The 25,659-nt window shown below is 39.7% G+C and overlaps 2 protein-coding genes across 10 annotated transcripts; both read left to right on the plus strand.

Moving 5' to 3' along the window:
• Nucleotides 1-86: 86 nt before the first annotated feature.
• Nucleotides 87-12,543, plus strand: ens (ensconsin). Of its 8 annotated transcripts, none has more exons than XM_064687740.1 (15): nucleotides 87-234; nucleotides 1,034-1,087; nucleotides 3,483-3,739; nucleotides 3,806-3,945; nucleotides 4,014-4,129; nucleotides 4,644-4,895; nucleotides 5,740-5,880; nucleotides 6,408-7,097; nucleotides 8,677-8,859; nucleotides 8,921-9,111; nucleotides 9,180-10,049; nucleotides 10,115-10,348; nucleotides 10,409-10,794; nucleotides 10,863-11,044; nucleotides 11,451-12,543. In XM_064687740.1, exons 1-15 carry the CDS (start codon nucleotides 186-188, stop codon nucleotides 11,465-11,467), a joined length of 3,762 nt encoding a protein of 1,253 aa, XP_064543810.1. In that variant the 5' UTR covers nucleotides 87-185; the 3' UTR covers nucleotides 11,468-12,543. The 8 variants fall into 8 exon arrangements, with proteins under 8 accessions (XP_064543810.1, XP_064543854.1, XP_064543819.1 ...); XM_064687784.1 differs by having other exon boundaries at nucleotides 88-234; nucleotides 6,408-6,779; XM_064687749.1 differs by lacking the exon at nucleotides 6,408-7,097 and having other exon boundaries at nucleotides 89-234.
• Nucleotides 12,544-13,962: 1,419 nt separating this feature from the next.
• On the plus strand, nucleotides 13,963-25,649 carry Chd64 (calponin 3). 2 transcript variants are annotated; one of them, XM_064686872.1, is made up of 3 exons: nucleotides 13,963-14,232; nucleotides 24,404-24,745; nucleotides 24,824-25,649. In XM_064686872.1, the coding sequence occupies exons 1-3, from the start codon at nucleotides 14,179-14,181 to the stop codon at nucleotides 24,992-24,994; spliced, it is 567 nt and encodes a 188-aa protein (XP_064542942.1). In that variant the 5' UTR covers nucleotides 13,963-14,178; the 3' UTR covers nucleotides 24,995-25,649. The 2 variants fall into 2 exon arrangements, with proteins under 2 accessions (XP_064542942.1, XP_064542951.1); XM_064686881.1 differs by lacking the exon at nucleotides 13,963-14,232 and adding an exon at nucleotides 24,290-24,322.
• The last annotated feature ends 10 nt before the right edge of the window (nucleotides 25,650-25,659 follow it).

Below are 25,659 nucleotides of genomic sequence, written 5' to 3' on the forward strand. Positions count from 1 at the left end.
TTTAGCACATATCGTTTTGGTGGGTGTTAGAGCAAGCAGCTCTCTTTTGCCCATGCTATCGAAATAGCAACTTTGCGAGCGTAAAAGCATCGAGTAATTGTGATCGAGTACTCATTATCGGTGCGCATGATAGTTGTGTGCTCAGTATCGATAAGTGTAGATGTAGAAAAAAATATAGTGAGAATATGGCGAGTCTTGAGGGCCAGCAAGAAAATTATTCGAATAACCCAGCAGGTATGCATTAAAAAAAGTGAAACGGCCCAACAAATTTAACTACAAACAGTGCGCGTCAATGACCAGTGCAAAAATTTAACCAACAATACGCGTAACAAAGAGTTTTACAAGCCCCAAAAAAAATTGTTGGTCGAATGGGCAGCAACCAAGACAACGACAACGACGACGGCGACGACTCACACTCAAAAAGCGAACGATGTGAAAAAAGAAGAAGCCAGAAGAAGTGTTTGCTTCATATGGGTGAAATTTGCCCCCGTGTGTTTTTTCCGAGTTCCTGCTATGTGCCTGTTGTTTTGCCCCCGCTAATCCCCACCAACCCCCTCTCAAAACGTCAACCGGAGTTTTGAGTTATAAATAAAATTCGTTCAAAGTTTCCAGAGGAAAACATTTTCGCTGCTGCCGCCGCCGTTCACAGTCATCGTGAGGCAGCAGCTGCGCTGCAGCTGAACATTTGTTTGTGTGCATGTGTATGTGTATATATGTGTGCTTGTCAGTCCACCCCGTCTGCCCGCCGACGCCACCGCCAACTTATCAAATGCGTGTTTTTACCTTGCCCTACAAGTGCAAAACAGAAGCCGATTGATTTTCTTTTTTCCACATATTCTGATATTCATTTCGTTTTTGGACTCTATCCGAGTGAGTGTTTGCGAAAAAAAAGAGTGTGCAAAATGGTGAAAAAAACTTGGAAAATTTAAAGGCTGAATGAACTTTACAGCGCACGTTTACAAATTTTCTTACGAAACCAAAACACAAACATTCGAGTGTTTATATTGCCATGTTTTTTTTCATTTACTTACAGTGGAAAACATACCCAAACGACCCGAAAGCCGAGAGGGGAGCGCCGAACGCAAAGGTAAGACAGCCTTTCATATAGTACAATGATTATTATATGAACCTATCCATGTGTGTGCGCGTGTGTGTGTGTGTCTGTCTGTTACATAAAATTTGTCCTAGACGACTATCGCACGCTCTTACTGCACACAAGCAAAGCAAGAAACCAATTAATCTAAAAATTGAGAATATCTCTCTCACAAGAACTTAGTTCTTTTCTGCAAAAACTCAATCCTAAGGATATACGATATGATATATATATATATAGATGCGATTTTAAGAGTTTTCTCCTACGTTAGGCGCATAAAACTTATAATTGGAAAGTTAATTCAAGAAAATTTTTAAAATATTTGAAAAATAATAAAATGGCTTATAGAATAATTCAATTTTTCGACGATAATTCCTATGGTAGCTATGTGATAAGTAGTCCGATCTGGATCTGAATATACATATGTCATGTGGAATCTTAGTAGTTTAAGTAAAGAACTCTTTAAAAATATAAAATGATTTCATACTACGACAAACATATGTACAAGCTGACGTAAAAATAGGCATCTACTCATAGTTTCTTCAGGATTTAAAGGCTTCAAAATGAGATATTAGTTTGTGTTCATACTGACAGACAAGATAAAGAAGAATTGGCTTTATAGTAGTTTTTTTAGTTACGATTTCGTCAAAAATAAAAAATGATTTCATACTACGACAAACATGTGTACTACCTGGGGTAAAAATAGGGATCTATCCATAGTTTCTTCAGGATTTAAAGGCTTCAAAATGAGATGAGATCAAGAATTAGCATTAATATGCCTTCTTCAATGTGTTACCAACTTGGTGATGAAATCGGAATACCCTCTGCATAGGGCATAAAAACGAATAGCAAAATTCTTGTGCGCGAATGGGCTTGCTTCAGCTGCAGCTCCATCTCCAGCTGCAGCTGCAGCCCACTCCGCAATGCTGCTCAGAGGTGGGCGCCATGCACATAGATGACGCCAGCGTCTCTGCCGGCGTCACTGCCGGCGTTCAAGGTTGTTGACATGCTCTGCCGTGCGCCCATCTGCTGCGCCAGCCGAAGCCGCATGATCATTCACAGCCATTCGCCGCCAGCTGATAAGCGGGCCGTTATCTAAAACATGGTTATGGATATATATGTACACCTATTCGAACATGCAGAATTTGTAACTGAAAAACAGCTTGGCCATGATTCAATGCCGCAATTTACAGTTGTTGCAGTTTACAGTTGGGGTTTGCGTTGCTTTCATTTTGTTCGAATTTGCATTCAATTACGTCATTAAATTCCATAAATACTTGAGACGATAACGCGTTATCGAACGGTGCGGTTATCGGACGATTGCCGATTGCCGATTACAAGGAATGCGCACAAAGTTAGTTGACCACAAAAATTGCGAGTTGGCCAATTGTCTGGCACTTTTTTTTATATACATATATTTTTATTGCTTTTATTTTGCACGGCGGGCCCAATGTCATTTTAATAAAAATTGTGCGCTTACATTTTCTTTTGCCTTATTTGCTCATCGCACAGCGAACTGTATGTGTGTGTGTGCGAGTGTGTGTGTGTGTGTGTGCATTGTTATTGTATTTTGTTGTCAATTGACCCACATACATACAAAGCGAGCGTACGATGACGTCAGGCGCTGTAAAAGTCGCGGCTGTAGTTGCCGGCAAATGCCAAAAAAAGCAAGTAAGAGTGCTCCCACTCGAGATTGTCCGACTATAAAATACCCTGTAGGCAACTGCCTAAAATAATTCGTAACTACTTAAGGAGTTGGCTGAGTCGAGGTTAAGGAAGTGTCTTGCTTCAGTTTATCCTTGATCCTTCTATATGGTAGAAACATTGCTAAATAATTAACATAACTTATGTATATGAGATTTTAAGAATATACACAAATCTCTGCCTCAGGGGAATAAATTTATATGTATATTATTTTTAAATATATACAAAAAATAAAGAGAATTTCCCTGACATTAATGCTAATGTTTTTCATATTTAATGACAAACTAGAAATTACATACAAAAAATAATGATATCTAGTTCCAGTAAACTCTGTTAAGCTCCAAAAAACAATAATCGATATTTATCGATTGTTCTGCTTTTGATAGAACTATTTCAAGTCCCTCTGATAGTATTAATAACCATCATAAAATTTGAATGCCTTTTGAAAATGGGAATGCTATATACCCATTATGTACGTTTCCATAGAGTGCAGGGTATAAAATGAAGTGAATGAAGCTATATCGATTTTTGCCACAGGTAGCAACAATTCTGATGATTAAAAACTTGCATCTACATGTGAAATATGAGCATTGTGGTGTTTGTTTTAGCCACGCCACGCCTACCACCCCCGCATTCGCAATCACAATCAATATACAAATCTAATGGCTGACTCTCATTTTGACAGCGTCCAAAGATCGAGAGGAAAAACTGAGATATGCGCGTGATCGACAGAACGAGGAGCGACAGAAGAAAATCGAGGAGCTGCGCGCCCAGGCCGAGGCAGCACAAAAATATCGCGAACAAAAGGAGGAGGAGCGTCGCCGTCGCATCGAGGAGATACGCGTCCGTGATACAGAGAAGCGTCATCTGGTTGAGGAGCGCAAAAAGGCCATCATCGAGGCCGAGAAGGAGCGACGCGAGTTTATACTCAAAAAGAATCAGGTGCGTGTTATTTGGCCAAATTTTTTTATTTAATTGCTCACTTTTGGCTTGGCTTTCACTCGATAGGAACGCGAATCGCGAATAGAGACAAAGAGGCGCGATAGAAATTCGATTGCCTTTGCATTTGGCTCGTCAACGCCACGTTTGCTCGATGTGCCGGCGGATTATGGTCTGGTATCGCCCAGCACCTTTTGGAGTCAACGACGGTGAGTTAAAGTAATCCCCACACTTTCCACACTCTCTAATGTCAAGTTTATTTCTATATATATTTTAGATCCACATCTATATCGAACGTAGCGGGCGCCTCGCTCTCACGTCGCAGTTCCGAGCGTGAACTAGCCGACAGTGGTGCTAAGAAGCGTACCTCCTCGTCTACGGACAGACATGATGGTGAGTTAGCCGTAGCCCATAGACGCCTCTCCCCATCAATTTTCAGTCGAACTGTCACAGAAATTACACACACCCACAAACACACACGGAACACACTCCAACCACACTTAATCTTAACTATTTATTTTGCAGTTGATATTACTTTAGACAATCTACTCGTAATTTACAAAAGACTCTCTGTTTGTTACGTGACAATATCTCTATATAATATATATATATACTATATGTACTCTTCTGTGTGCCCAATTCCCAAGTACCTGTGAACTGTTGCAGCTGTATGCAAAGTTATTAACTACCCCACACACCACAACAAAACCCCTTTCTTTTTTATTTGCAATATGTACACAATATATACAATATTGTACTTATATGATTTATTATATAGTCACTTAGCCACCTGTCAATGCTAATCCCTAATCCAATCACAGCGTAGCTTCAGTTCTTGTTTATTTTCCATATTTCACGATCTCTCTCTCTCTCTCTCTATATACAAATTGCCCATTACACCACACAGATCATCGCCGCAAGTCTTCGTCCATGTACGAGGTATTCAATTGGGGCTATTCCAATGATGAGCCGCCGAAGCGTTTTTCGCTTTCGATAGCCGGCAACGAGATAAATATTGATGGGCCAGCGCCCATTAAGAACAACGCCCAAATACTGACTTCCAATACAACAACCACAACTGCGCACAGACAATATACAACAACAGCAACAACTGCAAGCCACAACAACAACAACAACTACAATAACTCATATCGTAAGGGTGAGGGTTCCTCTTCTCTACTCTTCTTCTCTCTATTGTTCGTGTTATTTGCTATGTATATCCTCATTTTTAATTTGTTTGTTGCCCTAACCTTTCGAAAAGCTCTTTGTAGAACAAAATCTTAACCGGCATGCGCCCATGTTTGCATGATCTAATAAATGTACCCTATAAATAAATCCTGCAAGGCGGGCAGAACGACTATCGATGCTTGTTATCGATAAACATAGATTGCAGTTATCGACACTGATTAATAGCGGATATCGATTAAATATCAATAATTGTTATCGCTTATCAAAATATATATATTTATATTATCGATTCTTGTTTTCGATAATCACAGATTGCAGTTATCGATAAGTATCAATAGCGGATATTAATTACTATCAATTATTGTTAACGCTGGCTATCAATAATAGTTCTTTACTCCTGTAGATTTTTCTTATCGAAATATATCTGTTTATATTATCGATAAGAGTATTAACAGTGTTCAGTGCCATTTGAATACCTTTACTACTATTATCGATAGTATTATCGATAAGTCTAATGCTCTTGTATTAAGGTTTTCTTCGCCCTAACATGCCACGCTCTATGTAATGCTCTCCTTTCCCCTTTTTCAAGCGACGGGCCCAAGTTTTATGTTTTGTTTTTCGACTCTGCCCGATTTTAGTAGCTCTCTCTTTTGCTCTCTCTCTTAGCATGGTAATTGCTTTAGCCTTTGCTTTTGGTTTCTCGATGATACATTTTGCATTAGTTCCAAGTTCATTCAAGTCAATTTTTTGATCAAATGACCAAAAAGAAACAACAAAAAATATCCAAAAAAAAAAATCCCAAACCACAATTGCAGAAGATTTCGTTGACACAACACAGAACATGATGTTCCGAAGCGTTTACCGCAGGAAAACGGACCTCATGCCGACAATACCCAGCCCCCGCGACGGGCACTACGGTTCGCGCAGCTCATTGAGCACCACGCCCAGAACCCCAGGTAAGAACGTCCCCCCAATCCAAACCCCCAAACCCCGACAGCTATCATAATCAACATGCTCATCAACAACATTCCCAAAAGCAGCCTCATTGAATTGTATACATCATTAAATCATCCATGGCATTATTTCATCATCAACGTATTCAGTAAGACATTTCGTAGGTTCCACCAACAACAACAAAAGACCGCTGTGACCATGAGAGATTTTGGCCTTGCGACACGGGGCGTATTTATTTTGTTCACTTGCTTTGATTCTACTCCAAGCTGCAGACAGAGGAGATATATGCACCTAAAAAGTATCCCATCCAAATCCACAACTCCACAACTCACAATTCCCCCCACCTAACCACATCGTAGCCAATTTTGTGCCGTCTTCTGTATATATATTTAGCTGCATAAGGAACCACAAGCACCACCACAAAAACAACAACCACAAGAACAGCTAAAAACAAAACAAAAATGATTCTGATTCATGAACACTTTCTGAACCACTTTCCACTTTACATATCCACAACAACGCACAACAGGACGCGCCTATTCGATGAACCGCTTGGATCAGCTGGCCCAGCCGATACGCCGGAATGGCGAGCATGTGCGCGCCATACTGGAACGGGAGCGACGCGAAAGTGAACTGGAAATGCTGGACGAGACCTCCTCCCTGGGCGGCGGCAGCAGCAGCAGCACAACTGGCACTCGTCGTGGCCATTTGATGCGTGCGGGCAAGCGTGCGGGCAGTGCGAGCGTTGGTGCCAGCGGCACATCCAGCGCCGCTGGGATCATGTCGCGCAGCATGACCCATCTGGCGGCTGGTGGGGGACAGCGGGACCGGGGCAAATATTCGCTCGGTGGCGGCATCTCGACCAGCTTTCGGCCGCTGGGCAGCGGTCAGCGCGACTCCAGTAAGAGCATGACACAGATAAGCTATTCGTGGTCGACCACAAACAGCACCAACAACAACAACCACCAAAACCACTACAACCCACAGCAACAACGCCAATCGAATCTTGGCTTGCAAACTGCCGCAACTAAAAAATATCTTCAAACATCATTTGCCTCATCCCACAACGCATCCTACACGACTGCGTCCGCGAACGCGTCGCGGCGTGCCCAGCAACAATATGCGATCTCTTCTCCAACTAACCCCTACTACCGTTATCACGACCTCGATCCAAACTCATTGTTGCTCATGAACTCTTCTAGTTTGTTAGTGAATGCAGGTGTGTGCGATCAACAACATCCAACAACAATCTATAACACACCCAAACACACACACACACACACACACATCTTATCTATTTGTACTCCTGCGGTGGCTATCATAGAGGTCCATATCCACAACACATACTTCCAACAACACACAACTCTGTAACATTAAACCCCAATTGGAACTAGTTAACGGGTTCCTCTTTCCCTGTGCACACACACAAAGGCACACTTCACACACTCACACAAAATCTCACACACACACAGCGCATTAGTTCCTGTAGAAATACGATATACCACGATTGCAAGATTATATCAGTTAGAGCTGTAATTAAAACCTCTGAAAATAATCATTCTAAAGTCATGAGTACCCCTACTACCAATAACTTTAGCTAAACTTATAGATTATTGTCAGCTTTCAACTTCAATTCATATTATATAGTCTTCATAACCCGTAAAACTTATCGATAGACTTCAGCTGCAATCCTAAGTTCATATGTAATAATCATAATAGTTGCCAGATCTAATCTTTCATTCATATATTCAAATTGTTAACATTCTCTCCAAAAAAAACATTAGTTTAGAAATCATCGATAGATTTCGCCCTTGCATAAAAGAATTTATCGATAGCTATCAGCTCATGCGGTCAATAACGGGAATTTTTATTGATATTTGAGCGCTTATTTTCAGTTCATGTGAGCAACAGTTTGTATATTTAGTAATCGATCTCTTAATACAAATTATTCGATCTGAAGTTATCGATCGTCTCAATATTGAGTATCATACACATTTATCCCTCGGGTATCTTCAGTAATCCAAGTCTATAAACAATAGTTGGTAAAATACTCATAACAATACCCATAACAATAAAATAAAATAAATCGATAAGAGAATATAACATATCGATAATCGACAAATGAATTAAACTTATCGATAATCTTTGGTTATTCTGATATAATTTGCGTAATGTGATAAAATCTAAATTTATGACTCGAAAATATGCAGTAATTTGATCTGAACCGTGAACTACCAATAACTTACTGTACATATCGATAAAAAATATTAATCGATAGTTATCATCAACAAATTGCCTATCGATTTTTGAGTTCCTTGGGTCCATATTGTGTGCTGAGCATTGCCATCTGTATGTTCGATTCGTGTGTTCTCAATGGACCCCTTTGTACACACTCCTCCTCCCCCTCTACATACCCCTCCACACACACGCACTCACGCACACACACACACACCCACGCACACGCAATCTCATAGGTTACTTTGGTTAATGCTTTGTGTCTTTTCCGTTTGCCCACTCTCAACGTATTTGTGTCTTAATATGTATTTGTTGGTACTTTGTTTCAATTTTTTTTTTAGGTTTTCTTTTCGATTGGTTTATAATATTTTTCTCCTGTGTTGTGTACTTCTTATTTTCTACCCAATGACAAACTCTGGTGACGGTCACAAATTCACACAAATAAATCACAATTTTATTGTTTGGTGCTCACCCACTCATATATCTATATATATAAATCAACTGCTCCGATAGCTAATTTATGCTTCAATGTCTAATCTTTGTTTGAATCTTGATTGGCTTAGGCTCGCGTTCCGGCAATGTAACACCCGGCGGCCATGGACATTTGAGCGGCTCACGTCCCGGCAGCGCAATGTCCACATCCACAACGTTGTCCACAGCCGGCCCACAGGTGGCCAGGCGTCCCGCGACGGCGCCACGCAAGCCCAGGCCAGCCAGCATAGCCGGTACTGGCATGTCCCTGGACGGTAAGCAATAAAAATCCCCTTTGTTTACACTTGAGCCTTACATTCCTATCTATTCCCGCAGAGATCAACAAACTGAAGCGGGACTATAAGCCGCCAATGAAGACAACAACAACAACAAACGCCGCCTCGCCAACGACGTCTACAGCACAAACGACACCCAAACGAACACCGAACCTCATGTCGACCTCAATGATCGTGACCTCCAGCTCAACGCGAATGCACAGCGCCGAAAAGAAGACGCCACAAAAGCGGGTCAGTTGAACTGCAACATATCACATTTATATATTTATTTATTTATATTTTGTTTTAATGTTCTTTAGGAAACGCTGCCACCGAAGGCTGCCTCCGCTTCCAAGGCACAGCCCAGCCGCACCGCCAGCATGGAGCGCATCAATCGACGCCAGAAGGAATCCACAACAAAGGGTGCAACCTCAGCGATGAGTGCGTCCATGATTGTTACCAGCAGCACGGGCAGCGCCACGACAGCAGCTGCCTCCGTGCCAGCGCCCGCACCAGAGGCAAATGGTGTGGCCAAGGAGCCAGAAGAGCTGGTGCCAGTTCCTGATGCAGCTTTGGCCGCTGTCAGCAAGGCAGAAAAGGAGGCATTGAACACAGTCAAGACGGAGCAGGTGCAGCAGCTGGTGCAAATCGAGGCCAAGACACAACCAGAGCCTGAGCCTGAGCCTGAGCCTGAGCCTGAGCCCGAGCCAGCTGCTGTTGCCGTAGAGAAAACAGCGACAGAGCCAACAGCTGCATCTTTCAGCGTGGAGGAGAAGGCAGACGAGGGCAACGAGAAAGTGCAAGCTGCAGCCGAGCCACTTGTAAGTGTCCCGAAGAAAGCATTACGTAACGGCAGCAAGGAGAACTCGGAGGTGCGCGAACTGACACCCCCATCGGCCAATTTATCGGTCGATAGCAGCAACGATTTGATGACCGCATCGATGATAGCTAAAAAGATAACGACTGAGGAGGAGGCTAAGGCCGCATTAGCCGAAAGACGACGCCTGGCCCGCGAGGAGGCTGAACGACAGGCAGAACTGGAGCGCCAACGAGTTGAGGCCGAGCGTCTGGCCGAGCTCAAGGCACAGGAGGAGGAGGCCGAACGCCAGCGACTGTTCGAAGAAGAGTCCACACGCCTGGCGGAGGAGCAGCGCCGCGGCGAGGAGGAGCGTCTACGCAAGGCCATCGAGGTAAGCGCCTATTGATGAGTTCCAAAAAAAATATGTCTAAATTAAATTGTCCACTCAATACGCAGGAAGCACAGCAGCGCGAGGAGGAAGAACAGCGCAGGCGCGAGGAGGAGGAACGCCAGCGCATCGAGCGTGAAGAGGCCGAAAAGAAGGCCAAGGAGGAGGCCGAAAAGCAGCGCGTCGAGGTGGCCGAGCGTCTCAAGCGCGAGGAAAAGGAGCGCGAAGAGCGACGCAAACGCGTCGAGGCGATCATGTCCCGCACACGGAAAGGCGGCGCCACGGCCACCACACCCGCTAAGGTAGCCAGCCGCCGGTTCGATTTTTAAACTCAAATTATTTACACTTCCAAACGATTACAGGAATCGGCTGACGCCAAGGCTGACGCGGCTGGATCGTCAGCGCCCAAAGAGAACGATGTGAACAGCAGCGGCAGCAACTCAACCGATGGCTCGCCCAGCAGCAGCAGCACCATCAATGATGCGCCCGCGCCCGTTGTGCCCGCAACGGAGACGGATGCGGAGCCGCCCAACAGTCAGGCCATGTATGAGCAATCGGTGCTAGACAAGGAGAACTCGCTTATTAACAGCTTCGCCAATATGATTATCGATGAGAATGCCAAGAACTTGCATCAGTTCGAGGTGAGCAACGGCAAGCTGCATGTGGAAACAACACCAGCAGCAGCTGCTGCTGCTGCTGCAGCAGTGGCCAACGGGAATGGCCATATCGAGAATGTGAACAACAAGAAGTGAGTGTGAATGCGTTGGCTTTAAGATAATAAGATGAAACTAAAATAAAGTGTTTGATTGCTTGCAGCGACATCAATCTGCTGCAGGATGCAGTCACTCCGGCTGTGACACAGCTAATCGATCTGAGCATTGAGTCACAACAAGATCTACACATCAACAACAACAATAATAACAACAACAACAACAGCTTGCTGACGAGCACAGCGGCAAACAACACGCTAGTCACTGCTGATAGTCACGAGAATAAAGGTAATCCATCTATAAGTCTGTATATATGTTATATATATAAAATCGATTGTACTGCCTGACTGGCCTGATTGGTAATCCTTACGTCATGTAAGTGCACACTAAGACGGGGCTTTGGGTATCGCCAACAAGTGCGGAAATATTTCAGTTGTATGAAACTTTTTTTGATTACCATCCGAAGTGCTTCACACTTTCTGCCTTTTTGCCTTCCACTCCGATTAAAAAAAGCGATCGACTTTTAACTCATTTAAAAATATCATTGTTAAATATAATTTAATAAAACTAAATTATCCAAGGGCGGGAAATGCTTGGGAAAGTAATGTAAGCCAGTTAATATCCTTGCTTAAATTAAAAATCGATCAGTATATATTGTTATTAATATATTCTTAATTTCTTTCCATTTCGCCAGATATATCGCTGCTGTGAATTCGTTGAAGAAAACCAAACCAGATTGTTTTCTAAACTATCTAAGAAAAAAGAAAAACAAAAAAAAACTGATATATAGCTAAATGTGTGTGGAGTATTTATTTATAGATTGAGTTAAAAAACAAAAACAAACCAGCCAAGCGCGATGTCTGGTTTGGATTGAACGTGTGTGCGGAGGAAAGCAACAAATTATGGTTACTAGCGATACTAACAAACAGGAAAACAAGAAAGCTTATAAAAACTATATACACCCTATTATATACATATATATTAAAAACAAAAACAAAAACAAAAAGAAGAGCTAAACATTATAAAGCAGGCAAAGCTAAGCTGCAAGCGAGTATGAGAAGCGAAACGGAAAGCGAGTGCATGTAATATTAGTTAAGAACTAAGACAAAAAAACTAAAAGATACAAATCTTAACGCTGATTATGTTAAAAGATGATGATAAAAGATAATGCCTGATAACCAGCCGAATCATTGGCCACGGACAGAGGAGCGTCTCGCGTTTATTGCACAGCAATTCGATATCCAATGTTCCAAAAAAAAAAAATGGATACGTTCTCATTTTAACAAACATTTCTAATTATTAATAATTATCTATGTGTGTATTTGTGGCTCGCTTCAAAAGTTTTTTGCAATTCATTTTGAGAGCTACTTTCGAGTCCAACTTGAATCGAGAGAGATGACGCCGACGCAGCGTTATATATAATTGAAAATTATATAGAAAATGATATAGAAAAGTAATGCGAGAATCCGAATCGAGGCACTTACAATACCCTCGAAAATAATCTGAAGACGCGGTATGTGCATAAAATACCATTTATTTAGACCTCACTGCTGGGAGCTGATCCGACGTCGCCGTCGCCGCCAACGCCGCCGTCGCTGCCGACGCCGCTGCCGCCGCCGCCGCCTGCTCCCCCCTGTGTTTATTGCCCAATTTTTGCACAGTTGTTTTATAAGTTAAGTTTAATAACCGTTGAGCCAACGAATCGTGAGGTATTATTTATTAAAAACAAAAAAAAAAGAAATAAGAACATTTGTCTGAAATTATTTGCTGATACTATGTCCTATGTCCAGGGAGTGTAACTGTAGCCTATATAAACAAAATATAAAACAAAACAAAAAAACACACAGATATCAGATATCAGTGCTTATAAACACACACACACACACACATACACACACACATACCTAGGAACTAATGAAAGGGACTTGTTTTAGGGAGTCGTCAATTCTGATTATGCTTATGTCATTTTTTAATTGTAGTCGTGTTCTCTCTGTATATTATTTTTGCGTCAAATTTATATATATTTTTTTTGTAATCTTTTTTTATAGACATATATACATCAATATTTGTAATTTGTATTTATCCATGTGCAAAATAAATTATGATTATTTTTTAATTGAATTTAGCAAATTATTTAGCATGCACCCCAAAAGATTGTTAACAAAGAAACATTTCATTGAACCATAGTCTATAATGCAATTCACACACACACACACGCACACAAATATATATGTGTGTGTGTGTGTGCCACACCCACTTGTACTTGAGCGCGAGGGCCTTAACATGCATGAGAGCAAGCAAAAAAAAATTGATCAACCCCATTTATCCCCGTTGAAAGTAGATTAATAATAATGCAATAACTATGCAACTGTGTCTAGTTAAATGGAATGCTTTCCTATGTTTAATAACCTAAAATGGCGATATAATCAAAAGACAAATGAAAATGTTTAATAAATATAATTGAAAATTGTCTTGCTGCAGTGAAAATAAAAAACAAAAAAAAAACAATATTCTTAGAACTATGTATATTTAATATTACAATTATATATGTATGTATGTATCACACAAAGTAACAACAACAAATTATAAAAGCAATTCCCTTTATTTATTTAGAACACATTAAAAACTCACACTGAACACTGAAAAACTTATGAAATTCTCTTCTTATCTTGAAAGCAACTAAAAAAAAAACAAAATATATATATATATATATAAATATATTAAAAACAATTGCATAACAAATTATATATTTATGTGAATAAAATGTAACTAATTCTCAAGGCAAACTAAAGCAGAAAACTAAAAAAAAACGCAAGAATTTTTGTTTGTTTCGCTCGATTTTTATTTTCGTCCAGAATTATCAGGCAATGACATGGTCACGCCTGGTATGCTGTGGTTAGGATAAGGCATGAGCAACGTACTAATAACAGACTTCATATCTCTTCACTTTCAATGCCATGAAAACAAACATTCAAACAGCCGTTAAAAGACATGTGCATTATGACATCATCAGCACCAGCAGCTGAGCTTGAGCTTTTGAGAGCGGCTCGTATTAACACGAAATACAGAGAGCGACAACAATTTAAATAACTGTACGCTCTCGCACTGTTATTGCCGCTCTCTCACTCTCCGACCGGTCACGTTATTAACATTACAGCGCTGCTTAACGCTTCAAGTTTTCTTTCTGTTGGCTGTTTTACTGCCTGCTCAAAGCGCTTTTAGTATTTGTTGTGTGCGGACGTGTTTTATACGCAGCGTTCTCCAAAAGAAACAAGAAATTAATACTTAACAATTGTGATAAACATTCCATTGGCCAGAGTGCAACGCTAAGCTACTTTTTGACCAACATAACGCACCCTGCAAACCCGTTTCCAGCCTAAAACCCAGCAGCAGCAGCAGCAGCAACCACAACAAACATTAACATGTCGTCGAATCGTGCTCCAAAGAGTGGCTTTGCGGCCGAAGCGCAGCGCAAGGTAACCAAATTTTTGCCAAAAAAAATATACTGTTGAATGCCTGTGTGTGTGTGTGTGTCTCGTTAAGCTGCATTGCCTTTATTTGGGCATTTAAAGCCGAGTTGCGTCTGCTCTCGCGCGCCAAAAACCAGACTAAAAATGGTCTTAGAAATGACCTCATTCCAAATTCGCAATGCGCGTTGATAAGTCATCTTTAAGTATGCATGACTGCGTGTGTGTGTGTGTGGATGTGTGTATCTAAGTATCTGGCCATGCATGCGTAATTTGTTGGTAAACTTAATTAACCGATTGATGGCGCTTTAAGTACTGCATTGTTGAGCTTCAATTAGTTGCATTGAGCGAATTTTCGCCTCTAGCTCCTATGCTCAATGGGTGCCAGTTGCTATGCGCCTCGCGCTCAGCTGCAGCGAGCGAAGGGATCGCAGCCGCCGCAAAGCCCCCTCGTTCATTGTTTGCATCTCTTTTAAACTAATTTGACATTAGCGACGCTTATTTACTGCATTTTACATATGTATACATATATACGGAACTGGCTTTGTGTGTATCCCAGTCCCCCCACTCTCTCGCTCTCACTCTCTCTTTGCCGGCCCCCTTTGGCAATTACGCAATGCACTGTCCCTGTGGCAGCGCCGAAGGCAAAGCGACGTGAGTGAAATTTGAAATCGTATATGTTGTGCGTCGTTGCGGGAGGCGGGGGGATAGGATTAAGTGCAGTCCACTAATGGACGACAACTATAAAAACAACTACAGTCTACAGTTACAGCATTGGCCAAGCAAAATAACAAAAACAACGGCACCAAACGAGGGACATTCCCTTAGCGTCGCCGTCTCCCCGCGTCTTGCCGCGTGGCTTGTTGCGCCTCTGCCCCTTTTTGATTTTCTCCCTTTTCGCTGCGATCAACGGCTTCACAGGAGCGAGAGAGCGCGATGATGTCATTGGGCTGCCTGCCAGCTGCCCGTCTTCGTTAACTTCCAAAAAATATTAAAGAAACCGAAAGAAAGTTACCTACGAATTGACGAAGCTTGAATGCCCTGCCTTTATACTAGATATATTTCATATAGTATAGTACGGCAATGGTGAGAAGTAGTTGATGAGATATGATCAAGATATCTTGAACATTTTTGAAGTGGCGCATATAAAAACGGAATTTTTGGCAGGAAGCAATGATATATATCCATGCCAAATTTGATCAATGAGAGACCAGTTTGTGTAATAATAACCCGAGACTTTTTACTATAAATACTGAACTATTTACTAAATTTATATTATGGGTTAAAATATAACTACTTTATACAATCCGTGACGAAATCGGTATACCCTTCGCTAGGGTATGTAAAGCGCCCCATGTAGCGATAGCACCTTTTGACGCACTAACACACATGCGCGCCGCACTTAAAAGTCTGTAAATAGGTGTGTGTGCGTGTGTGTGTGCATGTATGTATTTGTGGCATAAGCAAACAAAAACAACATGCCGCTGAATCAACTTTTAAAAATTGTTTGTCCATTTGACTATCTATCTGTGTGTTTGTGTGTGTGTGCGAGAGTCGATTCAGTTGCCAGTTATTTTTGTGTACTTTTATGGCAACGACTCAAATTTCAGCAAAATCGAGCAACTATTGAAGGCGCAACAGACACCCCCCTCGCGCCTCCATTTACCCTGATTCTACATTCTAGCCAAACCCTAAGCGTAACCCTAGCGCCCCTCACGACCCCGCTTTGACCATGTTGCCATTAATTAGTCGTTCGCTTGTCTGTTCGCCCATTCGTCTTCAATATGGGTACCCATAGAAGCGTTAGCACGTACCTATAGTAATCACTGGAACACACACACTCGCACACACACACATACATGCAAACATAGATATGGTCACATTAATACATCCGCAGCAAGTACCCATCGGTATCAGTTTACCAAATGGAACTTGCCGAGCTCTTCCAGGCCCGTTGTTATAAAAAAAACAAAAACAAAAAAAAATGATGTACCTATGTACTGTCTGCGTATAGAAGAGCTACGTATAATAATTGTTGTAGTTATTCATTTTCAGATAAGCCATAAAAAGTGTTGGCAACATAGTTAATCATAAATCAAATGTTGTTTGGATTTCCGGTGAAACTCGGAATGCCAAAGAAAAAAGAGTTCCCATTTTTATGCTGGCTTAACTTTAACTTTTGTCAACTTTTGTTACACTGTGCAGTGTTGTGCAATGTTTATATTTTGGCAAAACAAACACACAAAAATCAAGAGAAAAACAGTTAAAATCACGCACATAATTGACCTCGTTTATTTGGCTTGCGGTATTCAAAGTTCGAGTGCCTATTTTTTTTATTATTTTTTTTGGTTATTTTTTCGAATATCGGTCATTCGCAAAGCTTTGTAATTGTCATCGAGCAGCAGCCGTGACACATCGAAAAGAAAGCGAAAATGAATAATCGCAAGTGGCGGACAGATTGGCGATAGTTTTTGTTTCTTTTTCAAGCGCCGCTTATTTGCACGTAATGCCTCTCACACACACACACACACGCACATGCACCCACATGTACACGCACACACGCATGCTCTATGCGTCAACTGTTTAGTTTTGTCTTAACCAATCATTTTACGCTGCTGAGTTATTGCTTACGCTCCAAACTCAATAATGACATCATCTGCTGCTCGATCGTTTTTAACTCTCTGTGTATCCCTGCCACATTATCATTACGCAATGATCCGTTGCCTCGCCGCTAATCGCGAGAGTGAATGAAACAAAAGATGTACATAAATATTTTATACATTACGCGCGACTTCTTGAAACGGAAACTTGCGTCAGCTTTTGTTAGATTTATGCGACAGAAAGCAGTCGGCACCCCTATCCACACACATACACACATACATACATGCATATATTTATATACTCCTTGAAGCCTCGCATGTCAGTCAACAGCATCTGCTGACTGGCAATTACCTATTTCCATAGATTACATTTCCTGAGTGTATTTCAGTTTTGTCAGAAAACGTGTAACGCATGAAGCAAAAAATTTTACCAAAGGCTTAAAGATCATTTATATAGTGTAAATAACGGAAATAATGTAAATACTAGAAATAAGCTAATGTTATAAAATACTATAAATACTATCGATATCTAATGCAGAATATATCGATGCACATTGCATCGAGATAACGTACTTTTGAATTGCAATCGAGACCTAAATTCGGACATCTTAAAATAGATATAAACTAGAAAAATAAAGAATTGCTTAAAATTAAAAGTAATTAAAGAAATTGAGTTATTTCGCGAACTCTCTTCCTTTTTTTTCATCTATTAAAAAGGGTATTTATTTGTTCACAATCCTTTAATTTTTGTAGTTTTTAGCAGTGGGTGTTGCAATGATAAGTTTTGTATTTTTCCGCTGTACAACACTGACAAGTAGTTTGGGCTTGAGTCCGGTTTCGTTCGCCCGCAGCCTTAGCATAGTTTGTGGACAAGGGGATAAGGTTTGTTCGGTCAGGTCAGGGGAATGGAATCAGCAGGTCTTTAGCAAGTTGTAAGTGTAAACATGGGGCACTTTTAATTTAACTAAAAGCTCTTTCGAGCTAATGAAGAGGCTTTCAGGCTTGGCCCTCTGCTAATGCTAATGCGCCTTGCGTGTGCGGGCAGACAACAACACCCATATATTTGTTTACTGTACAGTAAACCCTATCTAGCAACTCTATCAAAAACTTCAAAAAAAAAATTAAAATAATTAGTTTCTCCCCGTTTGTTTTGCATTGTCGCGCTGCTCTGTAATTGCGCGTAATCGCGCCTCATTTATCAACTGACCCACAGACCCAGTCAGAGGTCTGTCCTCAATGTCAGTGTCGCCTCTGATAGGTTTTACACTTGGCGGAAAGAGCTCTACTAAATATTGTGCTAAAATGTTCTGGGCAGTTGGTTTTATAGCACACTTGACTCTCAAATAGACCGTTAATGTTACAAAAAGATGAATAAGAAACTTGGATTAGGTAGAAAATACCCATTTTTTTTAAATATGCGGACTTAAAATAAGAATAAAAAACTTGGATTAAGTAGAAATACCAAATTTAAAAATATACGGACTTAAGTTTATTATGAAACATTTCCTAGATTTGACTTTCAAATTGTTTGTTAATGTTACAAAAAGAGAAATAAGAAACTTGGATTAAGAGGAAAATACTTAATTTAAAAATTTCAGGGCTTAAGATTAATATGAAACATTTGCTACATTATTTAATGTATTTGTCTTGTGCTTAAAGCTATTTGGGAGTATTCAAATGAGTCTTGGATTAAGTAAAAAGTGCTTGAAACAAGAACTTGCAGACTAAAAGAAAGCGTGAAACGTTTTTACGGCAAATACATAATTCCTACTTTTTTTACGTATTTGCCACCTGCTTTAAGGAACTTGGGAGTATTCAAATCAGTCTTGGATTAAGTAAAAAGTGCTTGAAACAAGAATTTGCAGGCTTAAAGAAAGCGTGAAATGTTTTTAAGGCAAATATACATATATAAAAAATGGTGTCCTATATGGAGTACTGTACAGTATTTATATAAATTTCTGGGCGTATAAGAAAAAGTTTTCAACAACAACATTTGTGCTTAACGAAAGCACAATTCACTTGGGTTTTTTCTCTCAGTGTATGCGCCCGCAGTTCCGCATGCGCTGACGACGACTTTTAACTTTTAACAACGTGGCCCGTTGACCATTTTGGAGCCAAGTTCTATGGCCTAGAAAACATACATATGTATATTGTTTTCGAATATTGTTGAGTACAAACAGAGAACACGTTGATAAGCGAATTCCTCCCGCCCGCCCGGCGCGACATTTTATTTTTGTATACATTATTTTTGCGCTCTCTTCGATAAGGCAAAAACACACACACACGTTCCAGAACATTGTGCTATATATCACACATACATACACACACACACATACACGTATTCAATTATTTACTGTACTTCAACACAGAGAGAAAAAAAAACACACTCGTAGTCGAATTTCGCGGCGACCTCATCGCGAAGCCATTTTCGGAGGCTGCTGACTCATTCAAAATATTTGTATATATAGAAAAAAAACTAAAGAAAAAAAACTAAAATGAAAAGAAGAAGAAGAAAAAATATTGCTCGTTGCCATTTTTCATTTCGAACTGTGTTTACTTTTGTATTTGATTTCTTTTTGTTATCATATGTTGTAAGCCGTGTTTGCCAATTCCCAATTCCAATACAATAATAAGCAAGTAAGAGCTTCTGGTCGGGAGCTCCCGACTAGGGAATACCCTGAACCCTCTTCATCCGACAGGCGATAGGTATAAAATAAGCGAATAATAAGTATTCTAGAAGCTACATGTCAAGTTTGGTAACTCTAGCTCATATTATTTGCCGAAATTGCTCAAAAAACAGGATTTCGATATCGATTTTTATCGATTACCTGAAAACGGAGCAAGTTATCGAATATCGGTAACAAACTCGATTTGCGCGGGGACTAGGAGGACCTACAGCTAAACATTTCAACATTTCTCTAGCTCTTATAGGTTCTGAGATCCTTGCGTTCATACATACGGACAGACAGACAAACGGACGGACAGACAGACAGACAGACGGACGGACGGACATGGCAAGATCGACTCGTCTATTGCCTGTTACATACATTTGCACAAATACAATATACCCATTTTTATATAAAAATAAAAATGAAAAAAAAAATCCATAAATATTTATGCATAGACCGCAAATGTGTAAGAAATCGTTCGAATTCATTAACTTGTCTCAACGGCTTTTTATTTATGTGCTTAAATATACATAAAACTGTAGCCAAGATTCTTAGATTCTCCTTTGCCCATAATCTATGTTGATTTAATCCAAAATTTATTCCGATCGCCTCGAGGGCGTCAATTTATCAGCCATCATCATAATTATCAACGCGCATTCTGCGTCGTCTCGAGAAAATGTCAATCATAATATCGAGTTTTATTAATTGCTTTTGAAAAATCATGATAAATTGACCCAATGCTCGAACCTTTTGTTAGTTGTTCTCAGCATTCTTTCGTTATTTTTTTTTGTTTTAATTTTTGGGGTTAACAGCTTTTGTCTAATGAGCCGAGCAGGTTGTTAAACCTTTTTACCGTTATGCCAAATTTAGCTTTCTAATTGTGATAATTGCATAGACTGCAGAAAACGGTCGATAACATTATCGATAATTGCTGCTATTAGATAGTCAACTTTTGACAGCGATAACATTATCGATAATTGCTGCTGTTAAGTATATTTTGAAGATAGTCAACTTTTGGCAGCGATAACATTAAAGATAATTGCTGCTGTTAAGTATATTTGGAAGATAGTCCGCTTTTTGCACCGATAACATTATCGATAATTGCTGCTGTTAAGTATATTTTGAAGATAGTAAGCTTTTTGACGATAACATTAAAGATAACTGCTGCTGTTAAGTATATTTTGAAGATAGGCAACTTTTGGCAGCGATAACATTAAAGATAACTGCTGCTGTAAAGTATATTTTGAAGATAGGCAACTTTTGGCAGCGATAACATTATCGATAATTGCTGCTGTTAAGTATATGTTGAAGATAGTCCGCTTTTTGCAGCGATAACATTAAAGATAACTGCTGCTGTTCAGTATATTTTGAAGATAGGCAACTTTTGGCAGCGATAACATTATCGATAATTGCTGCTGTTAAGTATATTTTAAAGATAGTCAGCTCTTGGCAGCGATAACATTATCGATAATTGCGGCTGTTAAGCGGATTTCAAAAATCAAGCGAACCAACGCAACAGCAGTGCAAACTCATATAAAACAAATGAATTCTATCTCTGTAGAGACTGCCAGACTTAAAGATACCCTGTGCCCTGCAGCGATAACAATAGATTTGTGTTTATTTTCTTAAAAAAAAACACGCTCCGATTTGTTCAACAATCGGTTATCAATTTTTTTGATTTTACCAAATTTGAGTAAATCATTTGTTGTCTCTAGTTCTTAAACTAAGTTCGTATACAGGAGATGCCCCCCGCAGCCCAAAACCTAATTATACTCCCTTTTAGCCAGTAGCTACAGGGTATAACAATAGAATAACAAAATGTTGACAAGCACATAAAAGTCATTTGATTTGGTTATTGATTTACATTTGAACGGCCTTTATATACATCTGCATATCGGCTACTTGATCAGCCCATTAAATATTTTCTGGGTTCGGCCTGCAATGAACAGCTCATAAAAAAATTTGCTTATCGATATGAGAACGAACTACCGAACCGTTGCGATTGGCTGCGGCCAACCACAGTGCATTCACCTTCACTTTTGCACTGCAGTGCCGCAGCCCACATCCACATCCCCGCCTGCCGCCCCTATGCATTTCCCTTTTAAGGAGGGGAGCCTATGCGATAAGGAACAAGCTGAAAAACAATATCTATACCCTGTTTACCAAGGGACAAAGGGGTATATGCGTTTTTTTAAAGTCGTTGGCTTTGATTTGCAGTCTAACATGAGCTTAACGTTTTAGAGTCACGATGTCACTGATTAAGTTGCTTACCGTTTGAAAATCATTGACTTTTTCTTGCAGTTTTACAGTCACGAAATCGCTGATTAAATGGCACACAGTTTGATCTGAAGATCATGCACAAAATGACAAATTATATACATCACAGTTTTTAAGTCATTGTCTTGGGTTTACAGTTTTAGTGTCGCGAAGTCACCGAATTAATAGATAACATTTTGAGAGTCATTGACTTGAGATTACAGTTTTACAGTCACAAAGTCGCTGATTAAATGGCTCACAGTTTGAAAGTCTGAAAATCATGCACAAATTGACAAATTATATACATCACAGTTTTAAAGTCATTGTCTTGGATTTACAGTTTTAGAGTCATGAATTAACTGAATTACAAATTGAACATAGATAGAACTATATATCACAGTTTGACAGTAATTTGTTTGAGCTTACAGTTTCAGAATCGCGAAGTCACTGATTAAACGGCTTACAGTTTGACAAACATTGACTTGGGCTCCCAGTTTTGGCGTTGCAAACGGTGGACTTGAGCTTACATTTTTACAGTCACTGTGTTTGGCTATTTTCGAAGTGCGCGCCACGGCCCCACAAACTGCACAGTTTGAAGTCAACTAATTTGGCTTACAGTTTGAGAGTCACCAATCCACAGATCAAGAAGCTTACTTTTTAACTGTTTTTCGGCTACCAAACCACAAATGAAGAAGATTAATTTTTCACTGTTTTTCGGCTACTTTTTGCACTGTGAACAGGGTATTGCGCAGTCGTTCAGGCACGTCTTTGAGAACGCTTTGAGTTGTTTTCGCATGTCAATTGCAAAAAGCAACACAAACAGAGGCGCAATCAAAGCGAGCAACCACTTGTCTCTGAGATCATTTATTTTAATAGAGGCGAGAGAGAGAGAGAGAGGGCGAGAGAGAGAGGGAGGGAGAGAGAGAGAGAGGGAATGTTCGCTAATCTGAAATCAGTTAGCGACAGCAATTCAATTAAATATAACTAATAACTGGTAAATGGAAATCCAACACGCAAAGCGCGAACATTTTGTGGTTTGGCTCGGTTTTCTTTTTTTTTGTCTGATTTGGCGCCACAGCCAAATGTCCACTCCAATAACGCTCAACAGGTGGGCCTCGATTCCAAAGCCAAAACGGTGCGAAGGACGCCCAAACAGCAGCCGGCTTAAGCTTCTGCACCTTATATGGCCAAAAACACAAAAGCTCGCAAACAACAACAACAACAAGCAGCAACAGCAACAGTTCGACATAAGCAAATATGGTTATTGATTTGAGATTGAGAACGTGACTTAACTGACAAACAATTTTTAGAGACATATGTTAAGAACTTTACACTCAAATCAAGACTGGGTTTAGTTGAGCAAACCTTTAAAAGTTATAGTTACATTTAAATCAAGTCCAGTCTTAATCCCTTTTTGACTTAATCCAAGTTTACCCACCTCTAGTTTGAGCTTTAAAGTAAAGAAATTCTCTTAATAAGAAAATCACAGTATTTTTTCAAGTTAAAATAACTCTCAACTTAAAAAAGAAAACTTAACCTTATGTATCTGAACTTGAAATCGAACAAATCTTAAACTAAGAAAAATCTGTACTTGCAATCTTTCAATCTCTTAACTTTATATTAAACAAATCTTAAGTTGAGAACAATTTATTCTTAAAAGAAACTGACTTTAAAAATAAGTTAAATGAAGCTCAATTTAATCTTTAAAAGAATTCCTTTTAAAACTTTAAATAAGTTTATATTAGTTATGAATTTAATACTTTCACACTTATTTCAAGCAAATTTTAAACCTTTATAATCTTAAAAAGAGTTTCTTTTAAAACTTCAAATAAATTTATATTAGTTCTGAATTTAAACCTTTACACTTATTTCAAGCAAATTTTTAATCTTTAAAAGAACTTCTTTTAAAACTTCAAGTAAGTTTGTATTAGTTCTGAATTTAAAATTTACATACTTATTTCAAGCAAATTTTAAATCTTTATAATCTTTAAAGGGAATTCTCCTGTTAAAACTTCAAATAAGTTTATATAAGTTCTAAATCTAAAACTTATAAAGTTATTTTCAGCAAATTTTAAGCTTTAAATTTATTTGAATTTACTTAACACCTTTTAAGAAAACTTAATTCAATAAATTGTCTACTAATTTCAAGACCATTTCGAACGGGTCTCAAATTTAGTGCGAATTATACAATAATTCAAGTACTTTTAGCTCGATTTTTGGGATTCTTTTAACTGTGCTTAACAAAGAATCGCCTCCTTTCGAGCTGTGTATTTTAATTGAAATTGGGAAAAATATATTTGGTGGTGGGTTTTTTTTTTTTTTAATATTTTATTTGGGGAGTGACGATGTCTCGGAAACTGCAATCTTATCCTTATCCAAACTTGAATTATAGCCGTGCAGCTAGTCGAAGCGTGTGTGCGTGCTTGTTTATGGCCAATTAACGATAGGTTGGGTTATCTGGAACTATTGCCCCAGATAACGCAAGAATATATATGGTTAGACATGATTGCATTTGCGAAGTTGCCTTCAGTCTAACCGAGCACATTTTCCGTCGACATGTCGTACCAGTCCAAGGTGATCCCAGCCCATACGGATACATATAGGAACATTATAAAGGATAAAATACTTAACTAAAATGTTGTTCCTTCGCTACAGATCAATTCGAAGTACAGCGAGGAGCTGGCGCAGGAGTCGCTGGAATGGATCAAGGCCGTGACAGCCGAGCCGATCAACACATCCGGCGACACGGACAACTTCTTTGAGGTGCTCAAGGATGGCGTCATCCTGTGCAAGCTGGCCAATGCCCTGCAGCCCGGCTGCATCAAGAAGATCAACGAGAGCAAAATGGCCTTCAAATGCATGGAGAACATTTCGGCATTCCTTGAGTGCGCCAAAAACTTTGGTGTGCCCACACAGGAGACCTTCCAAAGTGTCGATCTCTGGGAGCGTCAGAATCTCAATTCTGTCGTCATCTGTCTGCAGTCGCTGGGCCGCAAGGTGAGCAGGAGTTAGCCACAGATTTAGATTGAGATTTCCATTAATGCCACGTTTCGATTAATCTCACGTTCCAAACAGGCCTCCAACTTCAACAAGCCATCGATTGGTCCCAAGGAGGCGGACAAGAATGTGCGCAACTTCAGCGAGGAGCAGCTGCGTGCCGGCCAGAATGTTATCTCCCTACAGTACGGCTCCAACAAGGGCGCCACCCAGTCGGGCATTAACTTTGGCAACACCAGGCACATGTAGACGCTAAAAGTGCACCAACTTCTCTCACACACACACACACATAAAACACACATTCCGCAGTAAAGCCAAAACCAAAACCTGACAACTTCCGTTTTGCCACACATTCCGCTAAAACAGAAAGAAAGTGTATTTATAAAAAAAAAACAAGAAGAAGAAGAGAAACTTTTAATTTGTATTTGAATTGATCATGATTGCACCAGACGTAATAACATAAATTACTTTTAATTTAATATTATTAAGTACCCAAACGTACGGATGAGTTTTTAGAATGATTATAATTCTATTTTCAACAAAAATAACCACCTACTGCATTTTGGCACGATTTCACCAAATACAATATATATACTTATACAGAACCAAGAAGCACTCAATTATCGTGCCATGACCAGGATATGTGCATAAACACATAAACGCAACACGGATTGCCTTGTGACCGAAAGTGCCGCCAATTTCAAATTCAAAATATAACGTTTACAGAGCTGTTAAAAGAAACTAACCACCTGAATTTCAATCAATAGATAAGCATTTAAGACGAATGTATTCAAGAATCAAAACCGTTAAAAGCAAACATATGTATTACTACACATTTAAATGATATATGTATTTTAAATGTTATTCAATGTTGAAAATAAATAATTATTCTTTTAACAACGGCGATTATATAT

The sequence above is a fragment of the Drosophila montana genome, unplaced genomic scaffold (genome assembly GCF_035044405.1).
Source record: "Drosophila montana isolate Dmon_TW-CO22-7 unplaced genomic scaffold, ASM3504440v1 contig_1455_1, whole genome shotgun sequence".
NCBI lineage: Eukaryota > Metazoa > Arthropoda > Insecta > Diptera > Drosophilidae > Drosophila > Drosophila montana.